Source organism: Nycticebus coucang, chromosome 14 (genome assembly GCF_027406575.1).
Source record: "Nycticebus coucang isolate mNycCou1 chromosome 14, mNycCou1.pri, whole genome shotgun sequence".
In the NCBI taxonomy this organism is placed as follows: Eukaryota; Metazoa; Chordata; class Mammalia; order Primates; family Lorisidae; genus Nycticebus; species Nycticebus coucang.
The window spans coordinates 69601602-69618126 of record NC_069793.1 but is presented as its reverse complement, the minus strand read 5'-3'; the positions used below and the strand labels follow the sequence as shown (position 1 = coordinate 69618126).

General features: G+C 38.8%; 1 protein-coding gene across 4 annotated transcripts in view; it reads right to left on the bottom strand.

The window, feature by feature from the left end:
* EMSY (EMSY transcriptional repressor, BRCA2 interacting) overlaps positions 1–16525 on the bottom strand; it is a 117201-nt gene that overhangs the window by 63176 nt on the left and 37500 nt on the right. For all 4 annotated transcript variants that reach the window (XM_053560531.1, XM_053560532.1, XM_053560533.1 and 1 more), the window contains one exon: positions 9146–9400. In XM_053560531.1, the coding sequence (XP_053416506.1) occupies positions 9146–9400 (255 nt within the window). The remainder of the gene's footprint in view (positions 1–9145; positions 9401–16525) is intronic.

Sequence of the window (16525 nt, the reverse complement as noted above, 5' to 3'; positions counted from 1 at the left end):
CTCAAATAACAGATCCATCAAAATACATGAAGCAAAAACTGAGAGCTATTTTGAGGGTGTCAAAGCCCAAAAATTATAGTCGTGAACTTGAATTTTCTACTTTCACTTACTGTTAGAACTGCTGTACAGAAAATTCAGCATAGATACAGGAAAACCAACAACACTACCAACAGAATCTAACTGACATATCTATAAATACACAGGCACACACAGTATTTAATACAATATTATCAGGATAGACATTTTTTTTCAAGCACCATGAAACATTCACCAAAGTAGAACATATTCTGGGCCAAAAACCAAATCTTGATAAATTTAAAAGAACTGAAATGACAAGAATATGTTCTTAGACCATAATGGAATGAAATTAGAAATTTAAAAGAATAGAAATGACAAGAATATGTTTTCAGACCATAATGGAATCAAACTAGAAATCAATAGCAAAAGAAGATCACAAAAAAACCCTCTGAATTTGGACATTTAACAACATAATTCTAAGTAATACATAGGTCAAAGAAAAACTCTCAAAAGAAATTTAAAGACACACTAATTGAATAAAAATGAAAATATAACATGTAAAATATATGGGATGCAACTAAAGCAGTCCTGAGAGAAATACATCACCAATGTATTCATATAAATGTAGATGTAAATGCTAATATGTGCTTTAAAAAGATGTCTTAAATCAATAATAATCTAAGTTCGAACCTCAAGAAATTAGAAGAACAAAATAAACCTAAAGAAAGGAGAAGGAAGAAAATAATAAAGATAATGAAATTGAAAACATAAAAATGACGAGAAATATCAATGAAACAAAAACTTAGTTCCTAGAAAAGAAAAATGAAATTGATGAACCTTTAATAACTCTGACAAAGAAAAAGAAAAAAAATAAAACAAGGGACGTTAATATAAATTCTGTAGCTATTAAAAGGATAATAAACAACTTCTACAAATTAACACTCATAAACTTGATAACTTAGAACAGCGGTTCTCAACCTGTGGGTCACGACCCACAGGAACTGTATTAAAAGGCTCGTGGCATTACGAAGGTGGAGAACCACTGACTTAGAAGAAATGGAGGTGGAGGCGGAGCAAGACAGCAGCCGAGTAACAGCTTCCTTGTATCTGGGCACCGTGAGTCTGGGGAGATAGGACTCCAGGCATCTCTGGCTGGTGGGATCTGCCTATCATCACCCCTGAAAGGATACAGGGAGTCAGCGAGAGACTTCTGGACCCCAAGAGGAGGACTAAACAGTGGAAAACTGGCAAGTGGTCGCGTGTGTTCAATCCGTCTAAACCCGCCCACAACTGTAAGTTCAGTAGCAGCGAGATTGCAAACCAGAACGGCCTTACCTGTGAACTGTTTTGGTGTCTTTGGACTTGGCACACAGCTGAACTGCCTTGGGGAGAGCCTGAGCGGGAGTGCGGAGAACTTTGGCCGTTGTCTAGGGCCCCAGTCTGAGCCGCTGAGCCAGACGGAGCTAATAGTGTTGGGCTGTGGGCCACAGGGAGCCATTGTGAGCTATCTGCCCTGGCAACCTCCGCCCTCAGGGTCGCAGAGCTAGAATTGGGTGGGAGCTGGTAACCCAGCGACCAAGTAGCCTAAGAGCAGGATCTGAGCCACCTTGCAGCCCTAACCCTCCGGGGCAGAGGGAGACCAGTTTTGGAACACAGGGTAAGTGGATAGCCACTTCAGCAGTGATTCCAGCGACAAGTACTTCCCTGGGAAAGCTTCTGCTCAGCAAATGAACAAGTTCAAAGTGCCTTTTAAGTGGGCTGAAGAGAGATTTAGGGTGTCTACCTGCTGGGGTTTGAGAAACTAGCAGCCTCCAGTCATATCAGAACTGTAATTAACATCTCATACCCCAGAAGAAGACGTGTTGCCCAGACAATAGTCAATAACATATACATACTGCTTTGTTTTTGGTTGTGTTTTTGTTTTTTTGGTTTGGTTGTTTTTTTTGTTTATTTTGATGTTGTTGATCGTTGTTTTGTTTTTTATGTTCAACCTTTTCCATACAGATCCTTTTTCTTTATCAATTTTTCTAGTTTCATTATAATTTCCCATTGCTGCCTATTTCAATAATTAGAACTTCATTTTTGTTAGCGTTTCCACCACTACTATTTGGTTTTTCCAGCCAATTTTATCCCGTAAAGTTTTCTGTTTGCTTGTTTTGGTTTCATTTATAGCATTTTTGTCTTTCCTCTCTACTTCGTGGAGGTGGGGTACTGTGTCTGATCAGGTTAGCAAAGAGCTGCTGACTTCAAGGGAACCACCCAACTGGGCACCCCCAGCAGGTGGTTTTTTTTGAAGGTTGCATCAAAGTACCCTACTGTACACCGATATTGCTCTGTCTCCCTCTTTCTGTGCCTCTCTTCTTTTTGTCATTATTCCTTTTACCCACCCCCTCTCCTTTCTCTATTTTTCTTCTTTTTTTCCTATCACTCAGTCCTCCTTTCTTTCATCCCTTTTTTGCTCTTCAACCTTCTCACCCTTCTGGTCCTGTAACCCTTAGTCCACAGGCACGAGAACTTAAAGAGCAAGAGGAAGTGAAAGGAAAATTTGGGCAAGGAAACAGATAAAAGAAATCACTCATGAGGAAGAATCAGCAGAAAACTCCAGGCAACATGAAGAACCAGTCCAGAACAACCCCGCCAAGGGACCATGAGGTAGCTACTGCAGAGGATTCCACCTATACAGAAATGTTAGGAATGTCAGAAAGGGAATTTAGAATACACATGTTGAAAACAATGAAAGAAATGATGGAAACAATGAAGGAAACTGCTAATAAAGTGGAAATTAACCAAAAGGAAATTCAAAAACAGAATCAAATAAGAGATGAACGATATGAAGAATATAAAAAGGATATAGCAGAGCTGAAGGAACTGAAACAGTCAATTAGGGAACTTAAAGATGCAATGGAAAGTATCAGCAACAGGTTAGACCATGCAGAAGAAAGAATTTCAGAGGTAGAAAACAAAGTTTTTGAGATAACTCAGATAGTAAAAGAGGCAGAAAAGAAGAGAGAGAAAGCAGAACGTTCACTGTCAGAATTATGGGACTTTATGAAGCGTTCCAACATACGAGTTATAGGAATTCCAGAAGGGGAAGAAGAATCCCCCAGAGGAATGGAAGCCATACTAGAGAATATTATAAAAGAAAATTTCCCAAATTTCACCAAAGATTCTGACACACTGCTTTCAGAGGGCTATCGGACCCCAGGTCGCCTCAACTCTAACCGAGCTTCTCCAAGACACATTGTGATGAACCTGTCCAAAGTCAAGACAAAAGAAAAGATTCTGCAAGCTGCCAGGAGTAAGCGCCAGTTGACCTACAGGGGCAAATCCATCAGAGTGACCGCAGACTTCTCTAATGAAACTTTCCAAGCAAGAAGACAATGGTGATCTACCTTTAATCTACTTAAACAGAACAATTTCCAGCCCAGAATTCTGTACCCTGCTAAGCTAAGCTTCAAAATTGATGGAGAAATCAAATCATTTATGGATATACTAACATTGAGGAAATTCGTCACAACAAGACCAGCTCTACAGGAAATACTTCAACCTGTTCTGCACACTGACCACCACAATGGATCAGCAGCAAAGTAAGAACTCAGAAATTAAAGGACAGAACCTAACCTCCACACTGATGCAAAAGATAAAACTAAGCAATGGACTCTCACAAAATAAGACGAATAGAATACTACCACACTTATCAATTATCTCAATAAATGTTAATGGCTTGAATTCCCCACTGAAGAGACATAGATTGGTTGACTGGATTAAAAAACAGAAGCCATCCAAAGAAACACACCTGGCTTCAAAAGACAAATTAAAGCTCCGAGTCAAGGGTTGGAAGACAATTTTTCAGGCAAATGGAATCCAGAAGAAAAGAGGAGTTGCAATCTTATTTTCAGATACATGTGGATTTAAAGCAACTAAAGTCAAAAAAGACAAAGATGGTCACTTTATATTGGTCAAGGGAAAAATACAACAAGAAGACATCACAATTCTAAATATCTATGCACCCAATTTAAATGCTCCAAGATTCTTGAAACAGACCTTACTCAGTCTGAGCAATATGATATCTGATAATACCATAATAACAGGGGACCTTAACACTCCTCTTACAGAGCTGGACAGATCCTCTAAACAGAAATTAAACAAGGATATAAGAGATTTAAATGAGACCCTAGAACAACTGTACTTGATAGACGCATATAGAACACTCCGCCCCAAAGATAAAGAATATACATTCTTCTCATCACCCCATGGAACATTCTCCAAAATTGATCATATCCTGGGACACAAAACAAATATCAACAGAATCAAAAGAATTGAAATTTTACCTTGTATCTTCTCAGACCATAAGGCACTAAAGGTGGAACTCAACTCTAACAAAAATGCTCGACCCCACCCAAAGGCATGGAAACTAAACAATCTTCTATTGAATAACAGATGGGTGCAGGAAGAAATAAAACAGGAAATCATTAACTTCCTTGAGCATAACAACAATGAAGACACAAGCTACCAAAACCTGTGAGATACTGCAAAAGCAGTTTTGAGAGGAAAATTCATCGCTTTAGATGCCTACATTCGAAAAACAGAAAGAGAGCGCATCAACAATCTCACAAGCCATCTTATGGAATTGGAAAAAGAAGAACAATCTAAGCCTAAACTCAGTAGAAGAAAAGAAATATCCAAAATCAAATCAGAGATCAATGAAATTGAAAACAAAAGAATCATTCAGAAAATTAATGAAACAAGGAGTTGGTTTTTTGAAAAACTAAATAAAATAAATAAACCATTGGCCAGACTAACGAGGAATAGAAAAGTAAAATCTCTAGTAACCTCAATCAGAAATGATAAAGGGGAAATAACAACTGATCCCACAGAGATACAAGAGATCATCTCTGAATACTACCAGAAACTCTATGCCCAGAAATTTGACAATGTGAAAGAAATGGATCAATATTTGGAATCACACCCTCTCCCTAGACACAGCCAGAAAGAAATAGAGCTCCTGAACAGACCAATTTCAAGCACTGAGATCAAAGAAACTATAAAAAATCTTCCAACCAAAAAATGCCCTGGTCCAGATGGCTTCACACCAGAATTCTATCAAACCTTCAAGGAAGAGCTTATTCCTGTACTGCAGAAATTATTCCAAAAAATTGAGGAAGAAGGAATCTTCCCCAACACATTCTATGAAGCAAACATCACCCTGATACCAAAACCAGGAAAAGACCCAAACAAAAAGGAGAATTTCAGACCAATCTCACTCATGAATATAGACGCAAAAATTCTCAACAAAATCCTAGCCAATAGATTACAGCTTATCATCAAAAAAGTCATTCATCATGATCAAGTAGGCTTCATCCCAGGGATGCAAGGCTGGTTTAACATACACAAGTCTATAAACGTTATCCACCATATTAACAGAGGCAAAAATAAAGATCACATGATCCTCTCAATAGATGCAGAAAAAGCATTTGATAAAATCCAGCATCCTTTTCTAATTAGAACACTGAAGAGTATAGGCATAGGTGGCACCTTTCTAAAACTGATTGAAGCTATCTATGACAAACCCACAGCCAATATTTTACTGAATGGAGTAAAACTGAAAGCTTTTCCTCTTAGAACTGGAACCAGACAAGGTTGTCCTCTGTCACCTTTACTATTCAACACAGTGCTGGAAGTTCTAGCCAATACAATTAGGCAAGACAAGGAAATAAAGGGAATCCAAATGGGAGCAGAGGAGGTCAAACTCTCCCTCTTTGTTGACAACATGATCTTATACTTAGAGAACCCCAAAGACTCAACGACAAGACTCCTAGAAGTCATCAAAAAATACAGTAATGTTTCAGGATATAAAATCAATGTCCACAAGTCAGTAGCCTTTGTGTACACCAATAACAGTCAAGATGAGAAGCTAATTAAGGACACAACTCCCTTCACCATAGTTTCAAAGAAAATGAAATACCTAGGAGTATACCTAACGAAGGAGGTGAAGGACCTCTATAAAGAAAATTATGAAATCCTCAGAAAGGAAATAGCAGAGGATATTAACAAATGGAAGAACATACCAGCCCATGGATGGGAAGAATCAACATTGTTAAAATGTCTATACTTCCCAAAGCAATCTACCTATTCAATGCCATTCCTATCAAAGTACCTACATCGTACTTTCAAGATTTGGAAAAAATGATTCTGCAGTTTGTATGGAACCGGAAAAAAACCCGTATAGCTAAGGCAGTTCTCTGTAACAAAAATAAAGCTGGGGGCATCAGCATACCAGATTTTAGTCTGTACTACAAAGCCATAGTGCTCAAGACAGCATGGTACTGGCACAAAAACAGAGACATAGACACTTGGAATCGAATTGAAAACCAAGAAATGAAACTAACATTTTACAACCACCTAATCTTTGATAAACCAAATAAGAACGTAACTTGGGGGAAAGACTCCCTATTCAATATATGGTGTTGGGAGAACTGGATGTCTACATGTAAAAGACTGAAACTGGACCCACACCTTTCCCCACTCACAGAAATTGATTCAAGATGGATAAAGGACTTAAATTTAAGGCATGAAACAATAAAAATCCTCCAAGAAAGCATAGGAAAAACACTGGAAGATATTGGCCTGGGGAAAGACTTCATGAAGAAGACTGCCACGGCAATTGCAACAACAACAAAAATAAACAAATGGGACTTCATTAAACTGAAAAGCTTCTGTACAGCTAAGGAGACAATAACCAAAGCAAAGAGACAACCTACACAATGGGAAAGGAGATTTGCATATTTTCAATCAGACAAAAGCTTGATAACTAGGATCTATAGAGAACTCAAATTAATCCACATGAAAAAAGCCAACAATCCCATATATCAATGGGCAAGAGACATGAATAGAACTTTCTCTAAAGACGACAGACGAATGGCTAACAAACACATGAAAAAGTGTTCATCATCTCTGTATATTAGAGAAATGCAAATCAAAACAACCCTGAGATATCATCTAAACCCAGTGAGAATGGCCCACATTACAAAATCTCAAAACTGCAGATGCTGGCGTGGATGTGGAGAGAAGGGAACACTTTTACACTGCTGGTGGGACTGCAAACTAGTACAACCTTTCTGGAAGGAAGTATGGAGAAACCTCAAAGCACTCAAGCTAGACCTCCCATTTGATCTTGCAATCCCATTACTGGGCATCTACCCAGATTTCCCAGAAGGAAAGAAATCCTTTTATCATAAGGACACTTGTACTAGACTGTTTACTGCAGCTCAATTTACAATCGCCAAAATGTGGAAACAGCCTAAATGCCCACCAACCCAGGAATGGATTAACAAGCTGTGGTATATGTATACCATGGAATACTATTCAGCCATTAAAAAAAATGGAGACTTTACATCCTTCGTATTAACCTGGATGGACGTGGAAGACATTATTCTTAGTAAAGCATCACAAGAATGGAGAAGCATGAATCCTATGTACTCAATTTTGATATGAGGACAATTAATGACAATTATGGTTATGGGGGGGAAGCAGAAAGAGGGACGGAGGGAGGGGGGTGGGGCCTTGGTGTGTGTCACACTTTATGGGGGCAAGACATGATTGCAAGAGGGACTTTACCTAAGAATTGCAATCAGTGTAACCTGGCTTATTGTACCCTCAATGAATCCCCAACAATAAAAAAAAAAAAAAGAAATGGAACAATTCCTCAAAGCAACAAAACTAACAGAGGTCAACCACGATGAAACAGAGAATCTGATAGTCCCAAACCATTAAAGAAACTGAATTATAAATTAGAACCTTACAAAAGAATCTCCTGGCCCAGACGGTTTCATCAAAGCATTCTACTAAACATTTAAAAAATCATCACTAATCTGACATAATCTATTCCTAAAAAATGGAAAAGGAAGGAATATTTCCAAAATCATTTTATGAGGGCAGTATTATTCTGACACCCAAACAAGACAAAGACAGTATAAAATAAGAAAACTACAGACCAAAATCTCTCACAAATGAGACACAAACTGAACTGAGCAATATATTTAAAAGATTATACACCAGAAGCAAGTAGCATGTATTTCAGACATTTAAGCCTGGTTCAGCAGAAAATCAATCAATACAATCTAGCATATCAATAGACTAAACAAGAAAAAACTTGTTTAAATATTAAAAAAGTAAAACATTAAATATTAAACTTGTAAAATATTAATCGAAAGGAAAAGGCATCTGACAAAATCCAACACTCATTCACAATAAAAACACCCAGAAAACTAGGAATGGAAGGCATGTCCTCAACATGATAAAGAGCATCCACAAAAAACTCTACAGCATCATACTTAATGGTGAAAGACTGGAAAGACTTTCTTCATAAGTTCAGGAATAAGGTAAGGATGTTCACTGTCCCCACTCTTATTCACTCAACATAGTACTGGAAGTTCTAGCCAGTAAAATAAGAGAAGAAAAAGAAATAAAAGACATACTGATTGGAAGGAAGAACTAATTCTCCTACCTTTTGCAAGTAATACATTACACAGAAAATCACAAGAAATCTATGTGAATACTCCTAAAACTAATAAGTTAAGCAAGGTCAAAGAATATAAGATCAACACCATATTTATATTTTAACAAGAAACAGGGCAGCGCCTGTGGCTCAGTCGGTAAGGCGCCGGCCCCATATACCGAGGGTGGTGGGTTCAAACCCGGCCCCGGCCAAACTGCAACCAAAAAATAGCCGGGCGTTGTGGCGGGCGCCTGTAGTCCCAGCTACTCGGGAGGCTGAGGCAAGAGAATTGCTTAAGCCCAGGAGTTGGAGGTTGCTGTGAGCTGTGTGATGCCATAGCACTCTACCGAGGGCCATAAAGTGAGACTCTGTCTCTACAAAAAAAAAAAAAAGAAACATGTGGAAATTGAATTTATAATAACTCCAAAAAAAATGCAACACTTAAGTATAAATCTGTAGCATTATAACAAAACACATACCAAAAGTTTATGCTGAAAACTGTAAAACATTGATAAAAGCAAAAAAAAAAAAAAAAAGATCTATGGAGAGACATATTGTGTTCATGGCCTGAAAGACTAAAGAGAACTGGTGAATGGGGAAGAACCATACTTGTAAACATTTTCCAGTTACCTGACTCCTGTTTGATCTGGATGGTGGGCTTAATACCAGGTGGCAAAGGAGACTGTTGAGGTTGTTGCTGATGAGATACTGGAGAAGACTGGGTCACTTGTTGTTGTGTCTGTTGCTGCACTTGATGTAATTGTTGCTTAGGAGACTGTTGATGCTGTTTAGGAAACTGTGCAAGAATCTGAGTTGGGGCACCCACTAAGTTTTTGGGGGAAGGAAGTCTGGTTGATGTCATTTTGATAGCTGAAGTAGACACTCCTGCACAAGAGTAAGGGAAAAGAGAATTTAAATGAGCACCATTAAAATTACTTCTAGTTACAAATTTTTCTATGTAATGTGTTACTTGCAAAAGGTAGTAGATAATCGTTTAAAGACTACGTAAATCAATAAAACTATAATTTATTGAGCACCTAGTTAAGTATCAGATAAAATGTGTGGTGTTTTACATTTTTGGTATCTAGTCTTCAAACTCTGAAAGGGAGGCATCATGCTCTTAGGTTCAAAAAATGAAATTTTTTAGAAAATGTAGGTTCTCATGGCTCAGCACCCGTAGCTCAGAAGCTAGGGCACCAGCCACACACACTAGAGCTGGTGAGTTTGAATCCAGCCCAGGCCTGCCAAACAACGACAACTACAACCAAAAAATAGTTGGGCATTGTGGCGGGCGCCTATAGTCTCAGATACTCGGGAGGCTGAGGCAAGAGAATCGCTTAAGCCCAAGAGTTTGAGGTTGCTGTGAGCTGAGATGCCACAGCACTCTACTGAGGGTGACATAGTAAGACTCTGTCTTCCAAAAAAAAAGATGTTAATAGAATACATAAATGGTATATTATTTGAAGGTAGAATGCTATAAATTAAGAACGCATATTGTAAGTTCTAAAGCTCAGTTCTCAACCAAGAACAATTTTGCTGCCTCTTCCCTGTCCCCAGGATATCTGGCAATCACTCAGAGACATTTTGATTTTTGTGGGAGTAGGAGGAGGACAAGCTATTGGCATCTAGTGAGTAAAGGCTAGGGATGCTGCTAAATATCTTATAATGCACAGGTCAACCCCCATAACAAAAAAATTATCTAGGAAGTGCCTGTGGCTCAGTGGGTAGGGCGCCAGCCCCATATACTGAGGGTGGAAGGTTCAAACCCAGCCCTGGCCAAACTGCAACAAAAAATAGCCAGGCATTGTGGCAGGTCCTGTAGTCCCAGCTACTTGGGAGGCTGAGGCAAAAGAATCGCCTAAGCCCAGGAGCTGGAGGTTGCTGCAATAAAGTGAGACTCTGTCTCTAACAAAAAAATTATCTAGTCCAAAATATCAATAATTTAGAATTTGAGAACTCTAGAGCAACTATTTTATTTTCTTAAGTGTAGCTAATAAGTCAACAGAGAAGATGGAATTCATGAAAAGAAAAAACTCAATAAATCTAAAAGAAGATTAGAAAAGAGGGGAAAAGGAAGAAAAGATGAGATAACTAAAAATAATTTCTGGCTTGGCGCCTGTAGCTCAAGCCGCTAAGGCACCAGCCACATACACCAGAGCTGGCGGGTTTGAATCCAACCCGGGCCTGCCAAATAACGACGACAACTACAATCAAAAATTAGCTAGATGTCTTGGCAGGTGCCTGTAGTCCCAGCTACTTGGGAGGCTGAGACAACAGAATCACTTAAGTCCAGGAGTTGGAGGTTGCTGTGAGCTGTGATGCCACAGCACTCTACCTGGGGCCACAACTTGAGACTCTGTATCAAACAAACAAAAAAAAAAAGTAATTTCTAAGATGACAGATTTAAACTCAATCATATTGATAATTATATTAAATGTTAGTGGACTAAATCCAATCAAAGGTCAGAAATGATCGACTAGAGAAAAAAGTAAGATATAATTTATACACTGTTCATAAGAGATACATTTAAATACAAAGTCACAGATGAAGTAAAAATAAAAGGATGAAAAAAAAAAAAGAAAGTTAAAGCAGGTACATTAACACCAGAAAAAGGCAGAGATCAGGCCCAGGAGTGGCTCGATCCTAGCACTGTAGGAAGCCCAGGCAGGAAAATCACTTGAGACCAGGAGTTGGACACCAGCCTGAGCCAGAGCAAGACCTTGTCTCTACAAAAAGTAGAAAAATTAGCCAGGAGAATCACTGGAGCCCAGGAGTTTGAGCTTGTGCTGATCTATGACTAGGCCACTGTACTCCAACCTGGGTGGTAAAACAAGACCCTGAAGGAAAGGGAAAGGGAAAGAAAAGAGAAAGGAAAAGAAAGGAAAAAGGCAAGGAAATAGAAACAGAAAAGGAAAAAGGAAAGAGAAGAGGGGAAGAAAGGGGAGGGGTAGGAAAGAGGACAGAAGAAGGGAGACATCAAAACATCAAGGGTAACACCCAAAGAAGAGCATTTCAATAATGAAAAGGGGGTCAATTCATGAAGAAGATACAATAATCCTAAATGTATTATGTATAAAATCTGACAGATTTAAAGGGAGAAATGTACCAAATTATGTCTAGAGATTTTTAACTGTTTTCTCAGTAATTTACAAAGCAAGCAGAAAATAATAATCAGGTGAAGAAGGTGGCTCATGCCTATAATCCCAGCACTTTGAGAGGCCCAGGCAGGTGGGTTACTTGAGCTCAGTAGTTCAGACTAGCCTGAGTAAAAGTGAGACTACACCTCTAAAAAATAACCAGATGTTGTGGTGGGTGCCTGTAGTTATAGCTACTTGGGAGGCTGAGGCAAGAGGATCTCTTGGGCTTAAGAGTTTGAGGTTGCTGTGAGCTATGACACTATAGCATTCAACCCAGGGCCACATCAAAAAAAAAAAAAAAAAAAGAGGAAGGGAGGGAGGAGAAAGAAAAGAAAGGAAAGGAACGAAGGAAGAAAAGAAAAGAAAAGAGAATAAAAAGAAACAAGAGGATTTGAACAATTCTATCAACCAAGTTAATTTCATGAACATGCCCAGGACCAAATGAAAAGTCAACTGCTTTAAAAAACCACTTTATTATTGAAAACAAAGCAAAAGCCCACTTGTTAAAATAATTCAGCATACACTCTTGGTTACTTATCTAATTTCCTTTCTCCTCTGATCTTCTACATTTCTAACAGAATACTGTTTTCTTCCCTCAAAAATTCACCTTCTTAACTTTGGGCTAGAAGGATTAAAATTAAAAAAAAATCCACTTCCTTAGGGATTGGTACGAACTTTTAAGAGGCTGGCCCTAAGCTAATTAAGCCAGTCATAGTGGTTCCATTACTTTTGCAAGGGACCAACTTAGGCCAGAATATAACACAGCTGTAGCCAACATGACATGAGGGCAATCTTCTCCTGGGGAATTCCTGTATAAAGTTTTCTCCTTCCTGACAAAGACCCACAGAAGGAGATTGTCTCTTCTTTCTCTGAACATTTTCATAGCTAGACATGGCACTTGAAATGCATTTATCTTGCCCATGATGAGAGTTATCTGAGAAAAAACCTGCTATACCAAGGAAAGCAGAGAAAGTAAAAAGACTTACTCGCTCCAATGAGCTACTGCCTAACTTAACCACAGCCTCCCTTTTTCTGGACTTTCAGTTTTGTAAGACAATAAATTTTGCTATAAAAAAAAATCAATCAATCAATGTGGTTTTATGTGAAGACATTCAATTACTTACCACATTTTGTAAGTAAATTTAGATATTAACAAACCAGAGGCTCTGTAACAATGTATTACACATTTGAATGCACAAAAGAATACAGGCTGCTGTGAATACCAATGAAGCAAAATACTCGTCCATGTTTGCAGGAACATGGATTCAGGCTACATTGGTAATTTTGAATCAATGTGAAATACTTAAGAGTTTTCAATCGGAGCCCTAGAGAAAGAATGAAGCCAAAATCCTTCTTTAAGAAGTCATGAAAGTAAAAAGATGGCACATAAATGTTAAGAACATTCCCCATGTTTTGTTTTATACCCACAGATATTAAAAAAAAAAAAGAAAGAAAAAGTCAGGCATAAAACAATACATGGGTTAAGTCTTACTTATCCAAAATGCTTGGGATGAGAAGTATTTCAGGTATTTTTCAGATTTTGGAACATCTGCATACATATAATGAGATATCTTAGGGATGTGACCCAACTCTAAATATGAAATTTATGTTTCATATATATCTTAATACACACAGTCTGAAAGTAATTTTATACAGTATTTTTAACAATTTTGTGCACAAAACAAAGTTTGTATACACTGAATCATCAGAAAAAGCAAAAGTGTCACTATCTCAGTCACCCATGTGGACAATCTGTGGTTGTTGATGTTATTTTTTTTTCCATTGAGGCATTTTATTTTTAAGTATGTACTACATCCCTAGAAAAAGAATCCCAGGTTTTTCTCTCTTGTGTGTTTTCTTCTTGCTTCTTCGTGGTCCATGATGCCAGCTGAAGTTGTTAGTAAAATGAAACCAAACTGGCAAGATGGGAACAGATTATTCTGCCATTTTTCTAGATCTTTAAGTTGCAAATCAAACCAGGGGCTGATCACTCCACAATTGTTTAACCTGCCTGTGAGATTCACAACAATTTTCCCAGCTCTGTGATCATTGATGATGTCAAATTCGCCAATGTAACCATCCTTCATCATCACAGTTAGAAACCAGACAAGGACTTTGAAGCATGGCCTTATAAGAACCTGGAGTTTGCCTCTCTTTTCAGCAGCATCAGCCAAGCCACCCTTATGGCAGCACGGAAAGACGGCAGATCACCATCATTTTCGATTCTGAATTTATGTGTTACCAATAAGCAATACTTTTCTCATACTTATTCACACATATGTACTTAACAGTAAAAAAACAGGATATACCATTAAAATAGTGAGAGAAAAAAATGTGTTCAGGATAATTAAATAGCACTGTAGTATCGCCAGAATACCTGTATCAGCTACAACAATGACAGGCTTTCAGTCTACCTACAGTGTTGTGTTTTGATTAAAAGGTTACTGTTTGCTATTACCGTTATGGTATATTTTCTTTTTAGGTGATAAGAAGCAGTTGAAGGACCAGAAAGTGGAACCTCTGGAGATGTGGAGGTGTTCTGCTGGAGGGCTTTTTAAAATGTTTCTTTAGAGTCATTTGCCCCATTAACAAGTTTTTTGTCTTAGAAGTTTCTCTTTGATTTTACAAAGTGACATAATTTATTTTTCTATTATGATGCTTGTTGCTGTAGTCCTTCAAGAAGTTCATTACACATTTTCACCATATTGCCTACTAGCACCTTCTTCATTGTTAACAAAGTCATCATCACTATTATCATAACTACCTTGATTCAGAAACGTGGTTATTTCACAATTAGTAAATTAATGACAGGAACCCCATTATTGATGTTAAAAACTTCTTTTTTAAAAAAGCATGAAATAGGGTAGTGCCTGTGGCTCAGTGAGTGGGGTGCTGGTCCCATATGCTGAGGGTGGTGAGTTCAAACCCAACCCTGGCCAAACTGCAACAATAAAAAAAAAAAAAAAGCATGAAATAAACTTTTTTTTTTTGAGACAGAGTCTTACTATGTTGCCCTTGGTAGAGTGCTGTAGCGTCACAGCTCACAGCAACCTCAAACTCTTTGGCTTAAGTGATTCGCTTGCCTCAGCCTCCCAAGTAGCTGGAACTACAGGTGCCCACTACAACACCTGGCTTTTTTGTTGCTGTTGTTGCAGTTGTCATTGTTGTTTTAGCTGGCCTGGGCCAGGTTTGAACCTGCCAACCTCAGTGTATGTGGCTGGCGTCCTACCCATTGAGCTATCGGTGCAGCCTGAAACAAACTTTATTGAGGAAGGGAAAGATAAGTTTATAGAGCCAGGGCAAGAGCAACATATAGGGTTACAAAGCAATGTCACCATAGACTGTAAATGGGTCCTGTTTGCCCCAACTGTGAAAGGAAAGTCCTAAAAACTCCTTTATTAATAGCCGGGCATTGTGGCGGGCACCTGTAGTCCCAGCTACTCGGGAGGCTGAGGCAAGAGAATCGCTTAAGCCCAGGAGTTGGAGGTTGCTGTGAGCTGTGTGAGGCCACGGCACTCTACCGAGGGCCATCAAGTGAGACTCTGTCTCTACAAAAAAAAAAAAAAACTCCTTTATTATCTGCTTCTCCCAGCTTACCGAAGGATTCTGGAGGCATATAATTTGCATATGTAAGGTCAGACTTTATTTTTTTTTCCTCATTTGACATAAAGAATCCTTTAAAGTCACCACTTCGTTCAATACTATGTCAATTCCTTCTGACAACCTTCCACATGCATGCTTCTGTTCACTGCTGCCAGTATGCTATTCAAGAAAGTATTTTTATATTTACTCTTCAATACCCTGGCCACATGGCTGAATTAATAAAGTCACATTTGAGGGAAGGTACCTGGCATAAACATTATTTTTGATGAGAATTTCAACTGGAGAATGATAACAGTTATGAAGAAATAACAAAATCTTGCAGTCATCATCCAGTTCAGCTTCCTTGCAATGAGCACAAGCCACTGGTAAAAAATGTTTGTGAAGTTAATCAGAAAAGATGTCCCTAGTGATCCATGTTTTGTTAGCATTAAGAATGACCTCGCTGGGCGGCGCCTGTGGCTCAAGGAGTAGGGCGCCAGTCCCATATGCCGGAGGTGGCAGGTTCAAACCTAGCCCTGGCCAAAAACCACAAAAAAAAAAAACAAAACAGAATGACCTTGTAAGAAATAATTCACTCCTTGAAAATAGAAAAGATGGGCCGGACATGGTGGCTCATACCTATAATCCTAGCACTCTGGGAGGCCAAGGCAGGTGGACTACTTGAGCTTATGAGTTCAAGACCAGCCTGAGCAAGAGTGAAACCCTGTCTCTACTAAAAACCGAAAAACTTGGCTTGGCGCCCATAGCACAGTGATTGTAGCATCAGCCACATACACTGAGGTTGGCTGGTTGGAACCCAGCCCAGGCTAGCTAAATAACAATGACAATTACAGCAAAAAATAGCCGGGCATTGTGGTGGGCGCCTGTAGTCCCAGCTACTTGGGAGGCTGAGATAGGAGAATCGCTTAAGCCCAAAAGTTTGAGGTTGCTATGAGCTGTAACGCCACAGCGCTCTACCATGGGTGACATAGTAAGACTCTGCCTCACAAAAACAAAAACAAACAAACAACAACAAAAAAAAGAAAAACTAGACAGGCTTCATGGTATACACTTATAGTCCCATCTGCGTGGGAGGCTGATGCAATAGGACTGCTTGAGCCCAAGAGTTTGAGGTTGCTATGAGCTATGACGCCACGGCACTCTACCCAGGACATAGCTCTATCTTGAAAAAAACAAAACAAACAAAAAAAGAAAACAGAAAAGATGCTTTTGTTTATCACAGCAAGTTTATACTTATGTGTGCCTTCTGCATTAGCACATCCAGCGCATT